We start from the raw sequence: 9181 nt of genomic DNA, 5'->3' as shown, positions 1-9181 counted from the left end.
GGTTCCGCATGGAGCAGGGTAAGCTGACCTTTGCTCCTGTGTGATGGGAATAATAAGGCCGGTTCCGCATGGAGCAGGGTGAGCTGGAAGTGCAAGACGTAACTGAAGATGATGGGGTAGGTTTCATTTACACACACACACTCACACACACACACACACACACACTTATCATTATTTTCTAAATCTCTCTATTTTTTCCAAGACAGATGCCCTGACTCTCCTAGAACTCACTCTGTAGACCAGGCTGGCCCTGAATTCAGATCCACCTGCCTTGCTTCTGCCACCCACAGCTTCCCAAGTGTGTGTGCTGCCATGCCTGGCAGTTTCATTTTTATAATGTGAACTTCGTATAGCAGTGTAGGAGCCCAACAGCAGGAAAGTAGGCAATCGTAGTGATGGTCATGTACGCATGTGTATGGTTTTCTAAGTGTCTTCCTTCGTTTTTGAGACAGGGTCTTTGACTGAATCTGGAGCTTGCTGCTCTGGCTAGATGCCAGTGAGTCCTAGGATCTGCGTGTGTGTGTTTCCCCTCTCCCTAGCTCTGAGCTTAGAGAAGTGTGTTACCTGCCATACCTTGCTTTTATGTGTGTGTTGATCTGAGCTTAAGTCTTCAAGCTTGTGCAGCAAGTATTTCCCACCGGGTATTCGTCTCACCTGCCCCAGAAGGGCGCTGTTGACACTCACTTGGACTGTGGTGTGCGCTTTCATACCACTGCATTTTCATAGCACACACAGAAAAATGTCTTAAACAAACTATTGTTCACTTTGGCTATTCGTGTTGCCTACAGCCATTGAATTGCCTGTAAAGTCTCTCAGAGCAGAAGTTGACACTTTACTAGCAAAAGACAAAGATCTGAATGAGGCATGGAGTCAGCCTACTGTTCACAGCTGCCAAGCCACCGGGCTGCAGCCTTCTCTCCTTTCACCTGTGCGCGGCTCTTTCTTCTCCCGAGTTACATGTCTAAGAATAGAGGTGCTTTGTTTGGATTGGTTCCCTGCTTCTCTTCTCTCCCTGCTTCACAAAATGAGTGTGCTTAGATCTTCTGTGAGATTAAAAGGGAAGCTTGTCATGTAGACATTGCCATATCTGTAAGCCACCTCTTGAGTATTCTGGCTTCCTACGAACACTGTTCTGAATCCAGAAAACTGCCTTACATGGGGCACACCTTAGTTCTAGATCTGAGTAGGTCTGGATGTTTTCTCTGTAAGGAGCTGGCTTGTTGCTTCTCGGGCAGCAGTAGATATCTGTGACCTTGCTTTTCTAATTAAGTTGTAGATAAAGACTTTACTGTCATTTTATATACTCATCAACATATTAACTGTTTTGTGTATCTCTCCTCCAACAGAAAAAGACAGGATCTTCAAAGTCTTCAAAACCAGACAAAGATAAGGAGTCCAAAAAAGGAAAAGGAAGAAGTTGGAAGAAATGAAACCATTGTTCAGTACCAATAGCTGTGTTTCACTTACCCTCTCAACTCCCGCTGGAAAGCCGTGCCCTTTACCAGAGTAGCCATGTCCAGCACAGTGGGGTGGCCTGGTGGTCCCATCATAGAGGATGGTACAGCTAGGCGGGCTAGCTAGCCAGCTCTCATGCTCCTCTTATAGAGGGGGACAGGACGCTTCAGCCTGCACCGTCCTTGGCAACCCAGGTAGAGTGCTGGGATTCAGAGTGACTGTGTGGAATCAAAACTAGGAGCACACAGGCTTTGGAGTCAGATTTTAGTTAAGTCTGGGCGCAGAGGAACTGAGGCATCTTTTGTAGCCTAACAGTTTGTTCTCAAGGCTGTTAAAGGACCAGGGCTGATTTCTTTAAAAACTCTATAGTTCTTATTTTATGGTGAAATTCTGTAAATAAACCTTAATACAAATCAGCCACCACCTGGAGCTGAGTATTCTTGGTTCATTGTCAAGCTGGCAAAGTAGGCGTCAGGAATCGAGTGTCCATGGACTGCACGGATATTCTTAAGATTGTCATCTTGTACAGAAAAATATGTTAGCATATTACTTTCCGTATTAATTTGATTAGATTAAAATATTTGGCATAACCCTGTGAATCAAATCACAGCATCCCTCTGCACTAATCATGTTGCTGCTGTAGGACGTCGCTGAGAGGCCTCTCGGGTATGCAGACACTGGACTGCCACACATTCCTGTCCTCCTGCAGTCAACCTTCAGGGTGAGACCAGTAGTCGAATTGGGTCAGCTTCACAGGGTCATTGACTGGGAGATGCTGTCCTGTGAGGAGCTCGTATCCCTACTGGAATTTCAGGCTAGATCTAGAACTGTGCTTGTTGAAGGACGCTAGGGCCATGGACGTAACCTGGCCTTTGGGTGTTTAGCTTTTTAAATCAGTAAGTGCTCAGAGGTCTATGCTGCCTCTGTGAGGTGTATGCCAGAAATAATATGAGGACCATGCTCTGCCTTTGAGGACTCATGGCCTTGTTGGGAGAGGAGACAAGTCCTGGAGACATTGCAGGTATATTAACCAGGGTGAAAGGCATGCTTCCCAGAGATTGGTTCAGTATGGAAATAAATAAACACTGTGCTTAAGCCTGAGTCTCTGCGTCCTGCCCTCTCTCCTCTGTTGAAACTTGGCTGCTATGGTAATGGTTTCCTCACCCAGAGGGGATGGATACTCGTGCGCATTCTTCCATTTCTGTTCATTTGGACATGCAAACCATGCCTCCCTCAGTTGAATATACATTCCAGGAAAGGCCCAGCATTCTGCTTGCTTTCAGAAAAAAAATGGTCTTTGCTTATTTAATATAGTTATAATTTAAATTATGAATGTTGTGAACAAGCTATAAAAATAAATTTTTTTAGAGTTAGAGACTATATGATGTTTAGTACAGGACGATAGCAACAGGATAAGCAATGGTGGTCTATTGGATTCCTCTTTGAAGCCCTCCTAAGCATGCCGTAAAGGATGCAGATTAAAGAAGGTAGGTGTTAAGCCGGGCGGTGGTGGCGCACGCCTTTAATCCCAGCACTTGGGAGGCAGAGGCAGGCGGATCTCTGTGAGTTCGAGACCAGCCTGGTCTACAGAGCTAGTTCCAGGACAGGCTCCGAAGCCACAGAGAAACCCTGTCTCGAAAAACAAAAAAAAAAAAAAAATAAGAAGGTAGGTGTTAATGCCTTGGCATTTGTGCGGACCTAAATGTCTGTGTTGGGATCGAATCTCCTTGCAGCTCCTGAAGTGGCCTGTGGTGCCCCACGCTGCCTAGGTTCTCTGCACATTCTGTGTAGAGTACCAAGTCATGGCCATTGATGCTGTGTCTCAGACAAGTCCCTCTAGTTCCTTTTGAGAGATTTCGGCAGAACTGCAATAGCATTACCTGTTGACTTCTTAGAGTTAGAGTGACTTGTCCACACTAGGATGGGCATCCCCCTGAAGTTCTAGGATGAGTGTCCTCACAAGGGAAATCTGAGGCCTGTAAATCCCAGAATACACAGATGCCAGGTGACCTCAGTGGTGTGGGGAAGTAGCAAGAAGCTTGGTACTGGTGACTGTCTCATTATGTTGTGCTGCTTAGTGAGGTCACAGCCTCTGGGTGAGCCCCAAGAAGACGGATAAAGCCGGAGGTGTGAAGGTGGGATGCTCGGATGCCAGAGAAGCTATTGATGATGCTCAGTTGCTGGCTGTTGTACGTGAATCACCTGGTTCGGGCGACTCACATATCTGCTGGCTGTTGAGACTGGTGACACTGGCTACGCACAGGTCATGCTGAAGGTGTGGGTAAGCACAGACTTCCTACAAGTGAGTATGCCGTGTGCTCTGGGAACATAACAATGTTTCCAGGGGAAACCAGATGATTTAATTTTGCAGTAGGAATCCATAGTGTGCACCGGAATGGACAGACAGATACTAGGTTTATGCATTTTGTACAGATGAATTGTCTTTGGTGTTTTGGTTTAAGGGACAGACTCTATAAGGGCTCCAAGCCACCTCCTCCATCACTTTCTCTATATCCAAATCCAGGGAAATATTACAAATATCTAGTCAACAGTTTAATTTTAAAGAAGATACTTAAATAAAAAAGTCATTAGAAAACTGGATATTTACAATATACTACTAGCGGTACAGAGCACACACTGTGTAGGACTTTGAAGAGGACACACAGAGTTCAGCAAGCAGCAGGCCGTGTCATGTATCCAGGAAGGACCATCAAGTCTGCTGGGGTGGACACTGCCTCCTGAGGGAGCTGACGTCTACTCAGGAGCTAAGAAAGGGACAAATAGATGCCTTAGGGAGGTCTCAATGCTGTCCTGCTCATGAGAAAGCTGGACTTCCTGTTCATTTCTGGAGCATGAGTCCTGCAGACGTCCAGTCCTATGGACCTACAGTACTGAGCTGCACGGCACACTGTGGAGACAAAGCCGCCTTACTGCCAGGGATGTGAACATGGCAGGCTGTAGAGCGCATGTTTTCTTCTGAAATTGGACAAAGGTTCCTTTTCTGAAGGAAGCCGGGGAGCAATAGCTTTAGTCTTTACTGTATGAGGAGACGCCACAGCAGTGCGTCATCGTGACTCACTGAAGACATAGCTTCAAGGAGCTCTGACAGCACAGTTCAGGCTTCTGTAATCTACCACATACCTTGATGCAAAGACAGTATCGGGAGAGAGCCTGGAGCTTTATTAACAAGGCTCCACCTTTACAAGTGGTAGAGACATAGAGATGCAGGTGTAGATTTGAGACAAAATGTAATAACTAACTGCCCAAAGGAATAAGCAACCAGCAGCAGCACAGCTGGAGGATGTCATCTTTTCAAAGAATCTGCTGGGTTAGATTCAGGCCCTGTATCTGCACTTAAGGGTAAAGTCCTTGAGCCAAGGGATGGCTAGAAACCATGTTGTGATGAGGTGAGTTTATCCCCTGAGTAAAAGTTGATTTTATTTTATCAATATAACCCACTAAATGGGATAAAGGGAGAAACCTTTGTCATCACATGATTCATTGACAAAATTCAACATTCAGAAAACTAAGAAACTAATTAGAGATATTTCTTAAAAGAAATCCTAATAAAGTGAGGGATGGTGTTGTAAGCCTTTAATCCCATGTGAACAAAAATGCTGTCACCAGAATGAGGTAGAAGGACTATCTGCAAGTTTGTGTGGCCAAAGCGAGACAGGAAAAAAAACCCTGGGATTTCAACATCTCTGGAAGTTTTGTACTGCAAATAGTCAACTAAAAAAAGCTCCCATTTAAAGAAAGCTGGCTCTAGCTTTAAGGGGCCCAGTTTGGTAAATCAGTCTAGTTAGAATTCATGATGCTTGGCTAAATAACTTTAGCCACTTGGGAAGCCATATTACTATCACTTTAACATTTAAATAAATAAGTCTGTTAAGACAGTTGAGAATTACACATTGCACAGAAGGAGCCATTGCCAGCATGAAGGATTAAGCTGTGGACCCTGGGCTTTGCGGCCCAGGAGGAGAGTGCGCAGTGGGGCCTTACCTGGGCCTGCGGCTCACTGTTCCGTCTCTGTCCGTAGGTACTGCGTGCAGTCTGAAATCTTTTTCAGTTGACTAGAGTTTAATCTTTCTGAACACATGGGACATGTGCTTTCACTGTTTAGTAAGCTGTTTAGGGGGAGATAAATGCAGTTATTTATCTTCGGGTTAAGCTCATGGAAAAATCAGCCACTTCTGCCTACACCTCTTAATGCCTCCGCCCACTGAGGCAGGGTAAGGACTGTGTCAGGGAAGATCCCCTGGGGGAGAATGCTCTCAGAGGTCACAAGGTTCCTCCAAGAACGCAGAGGAGCCCTCAAAGGGAAGGAGTGGACGAATCCAGAAAAGGCCTGTTTCTACTCATTTCTGTGACGGGAAAGGATGCACACTTACGTCTTGAATTCGGAGTACAGCGCAGGGAAGCCGCAGTGTGGGCACATCGTCCAGTCATCTTTCAGCATGTGCCGGCCCTGGAAGCGTTAAGAGTTTCTCTGACTTGGGACACCATTGCTACTTCATCTGTCTAGAAGGATGCAGCCCAAGGGCTGCAGCTGGGCTCCACTTTTACACTCGTTCTTACAGAGGGACTAGACCACCTTTTATTCCAGTATGTGAATTTATCTTCTTTCAGATTATAGCTTATGGTAGTCATAGGATGAACAAATTTGACATTTTAGTTTTCTGATAAGTAGGTCTTTTTTGGGGGGGGTGCTCTCCCCAATGCAGCTGACCTGAGGACAAAGCACAGGCAAGCCTACAAGGAGCAGACTGCACTGTGTCATGAAGCCACTAGGTGGCAGAAAAAGCATGTGAACACACCTCAGCCTGCTAAGTGTGCGGCTGCCTAACTCCTGGATTCCTGTGCGCTCTGAACCTCACCTCGGCTGCCTGGAATTTCATGCTAAACGTTTTCTGGAAGATGAGTCAAAGGTGAAGAAACACTGGCATATCAAATATTCAACTGGAAAAGGACATTATGATTACAAAGACACTTACTGTTGCAATGCAGTAGGGAATGTTGTTTTTGCAGCCGGGACAAAGCAGCTCACATTCTGGGAGAAGAAACTGACAGAAGGGACATGGGGTGGTGACCTCTTCTGTCTCGGATGTGTCCGGTCTCCTGGAGAAAGCATCACGTGTCATTTACAAACACCACTTGATTCCCAGCGCCTTGGTGAGCAGAGAAAGGCGTTATCTGGAAAGAACTTATTTGCGGGCTCAGACTTCCCAGCTCCTGGGAGGATGGAGCACATTTGGCCTGGCCAGGTCCAGCTGGCATTCATGAGCACCGCACTGGTGGCACTGTCTCCTCATTGTGGTACGGCAGTGGCCACTGTGGGATTTCCCCTGTGTCTCCCTTCTGTGTAACTCAAGTAAAGACCACCCAGCTGTTTTAACAGACATTTCCGGGCCGGTGGGCTGTCCTAACTTTGTAGCCATTGGTGACTAGCAGCTGCTCTTGGAGCACATAGCTACAGGCCGCTCCTGTTGGGAAGAGAACAAGTCTCCAGGGTCGGCACTGGTCAGCATGGCACTGAGCCATCCGTCCATCTTGCGGTCATGTTATCCTATACACTGGAAGGTTCCCTGGGTCAGACTGACTTGGTTGAAGCCACTTAGGTTGACCAGCCTCGAAGCTCTGCCATGGGGCATTTCCTGTTAGGATTAGCATTTGTGCTGGCAGGTTTGTGTCAGTCAACTTGACACAAACTAGAGTCACTGGAGAGGAGCGAGCTCCAATTGAGAAAATACTTTCATAAGATCGGGCTGTAGACAAACATGTACGGTATTTTCTTAATGAGTGACTGATGGGTGGGGCCACCTCTGGACTGGTGGTCCTGAGTCCTGTAAGGACTCCTTGGCCTCTGGCTGCTGCCTCCAGGTTCCTGCCCTGTTTGAGTTCCTGACTATATTGATCATTTACGGAAGTATAAGCCCAACAAGTCCTCTCTCCCTTGCTTTTTGGTCATGGTGTTTGATCATAGCAATAGTAACCCTCACTAGGACAGCACTCAAGTCTGCTTGCTTCCGCTTGCCATTACCATTACTTGCCTGGCTGCGTCAAGGGTCCCCTAGTTATACTGTCACTATTCTGATTAAGTAGTACAGAGATACAACTGATTTTTCCTTTTGTTGATTCCCAGTGGTGTTCTACTTCTGTCTAGGAGATAATGTCCCCACAATGGGCTGTGTACTGAAGGTGTGCCCCACTGCCAGCAGTGTTCAGAGAGGCCCTTTGGGAAGTGTTGTCATGTAGGCTCTGAATGACTGGGGATTTGGAACTGCGGAAAGAGGAAGTCAGTTGTGGGGCAAGGGTAGGGAGCATATCTTTGAAGACTGTCATGCCCTGGCCCCTTGTCTGTCCCTCTCTCTGCCATGTGTTCCCCACTTCCCCACAGCCGTGCAGGGTCTGTGGAACAGGCACAGCAGAGTCTTCTAGGAAGGCAGGCCTGCCTTCATCACAGTGCTTGCATCTGGAGGCTCTGCTGGCAGTGCTCTGTGCCAATGTGGAGTTTCCATGCGGAGAACATCCATGCTTTTGTTCAATCTCTCTACAGCAGACAATGCTGTCTGTCTAAGAGCCATTTTCCTCTTGCCAAAACAGCATTGTTCACACTTAACAGAATGCTTCACAGGGCGGCTCTCTGTGGCTATGTTGGAAATCAGAGTGAAGTAGCCCTGGACACAAAGGCAAAGACCCATGGACTCCTTAATTCTCTCTTCTTCCTGCCTTGAATGGAGATGTGGTGTGTAGATGTGGCAGCTGTCTCGCAACCTTGCGGGAAGAGGAGCCCTGTATGCTCTGGACGGCCCTGGGAAAATGGCATCAGTACACAGGGACACCATCCCTGGTCGACGATGCCTTGTGTATGGTTCCCATAAGTTCTGACCAGACATCAGTGGGGTTCTTGGCACTTTTATTCCCTATTATTAGTTACCCCTCTAGTGATAAAAATGCCTAGCAGGAGTCAGCTGAGGGGAGGCAGCAGTTACTTCAGCTCCTAGTTCACAGGGCCTATCATGGAGGAGTGGGCGGCAGCTGGAGCGCAGAGAGAGGGAAGCTCAGCTCACCCACTCTTCCTTTTATCTGGCTTGGGGTCCAGCCTGCATTCGGGGCAGGGAATGCACCCTGTACACATACCCAAAGGTGTGTCTCCTAGGTGATGCTAAATTCAGTCAGGTTGACAGTAAATGTCAGCTATGACCTCTGCCCCTACCCTTACCCACTTTATCTACGGAGTCTATATATATTAGAAGTCCCATCTGAAAAGTACCCCAAAGATGTGTTTGGACAGTAGAAATGGGTGCTCTGCCCACCTGACCATCGCTTCAATTTTCTTTTTGTACTTGGCATCAATTTTGTTGCGGTATTCGGGCCTCATCAGCATAGCCGCAAAGCTAAAAGCAGAGTTCTTCAGGCCTGCCCTGTGACACTCAATCACAGTCGATGTCAGGATAGGCACAATATCTGCAGGACACGCAGGGAGCAGAAGGGAGACAGCTGAGTGCAGTTAGTCTGGGACACATGAGCCACATCAAAAACAAACCCAACTCAGGGCCGCGAGGGGTACAACCATACACTGAGACAATGGAGATGTTCTTTCGGGAATTCACCAAGGCCAGCTGGCCGGAGTCTGAAAAAGCATGGGATAAAACCGGACTTGCTGAACATAGCGGACAATGAGGACTACTGAGAACTCAAGAACAAGGGCAATGGGTTTTTGATC

The 9181-nt window shown here is 47.2% G+C and overlaps 2 protein-coding genes across 7 annotated transcripts in view; one reads left to right on the top strand and one right to left on the bottom strand.

The window, feature by feature from the left end:
- Window positions 1-1873, top strand: part of Rfc1 (replication factor C subunit 1) — a 79356-nt gene extending 77483 nt beyond the window's left edge. For all 3 annotated transcript variants that reach the window (XM_013350781.2, XM_005359263.3, XM_005359262.2), the window contains exon 25: window positions 1347-1873. In XM_013350781.2, coding sequence (XP_013206235.1) covers window positions 1347-1430 — 84 coding nt within the window. In that variant the 3' untranslated portion in view covers window positions 1431-1873. The remainder of the gene's footprint in view (window positions 1-1346) is intronic.
- Wdr19 (WD repeat domain 19) overlaps window positions 1-9181 on the bottom strand; it is a 78015-nt gene that overhangs the window by 11423 nt on the left and 57411 nt on the right. Inside the window, exons 33-37 of one of the 4 annotated variants that reach the window (XM_026785153.1) lie at window positions 8772-8922; window positions 6450-6573; window positions 5847-5923; window positions 5458-5582; window positions 10-83 (exon numbers count right to left, since the gene is read on the bottom strand). In XM_026785153.1, coding sequence (XP_026640954.1) covers window positions 5471-5582; window positions 5847-5923; window positions 6450-6573; window positions 8772-8922 — 464 coding nt within the window. In that variant the 3' untranslated portion in view covers window positions 10-83; window positions 5458-5470. Of the gene's footprint in view, window positions 1-9; window positions 84-3995; window positions 4364-5457; window positions 5583-5846; window positions 5924-6449; window positions 6574-8771; window positions 8923-9181 lie in introns of those variants that run through there. The other 3 variants (XM_026785152.1, XM_005359261.3, XM_026785154.1) reach the window with 3 other exon arrangements.

Source organism: Microtus ochrogaster, linkage group LG1 (genome assembly GCF_000317375.1).
Source record: "Microtus ochrogaster isolate Prairie Vole_2 linkage group LG1, MicOch1.0, whole genome shotgun sequence".
Classification (NCBI taxonomy): Eukaryota; Metazoa; Chordata; class Mammalia; order Rodentia; family Cricetidae; genus Microtus; species Microtus ochrogaster.
This window is presented reverse-complemented; position numbering and strand designations above follow the sequence as displayed.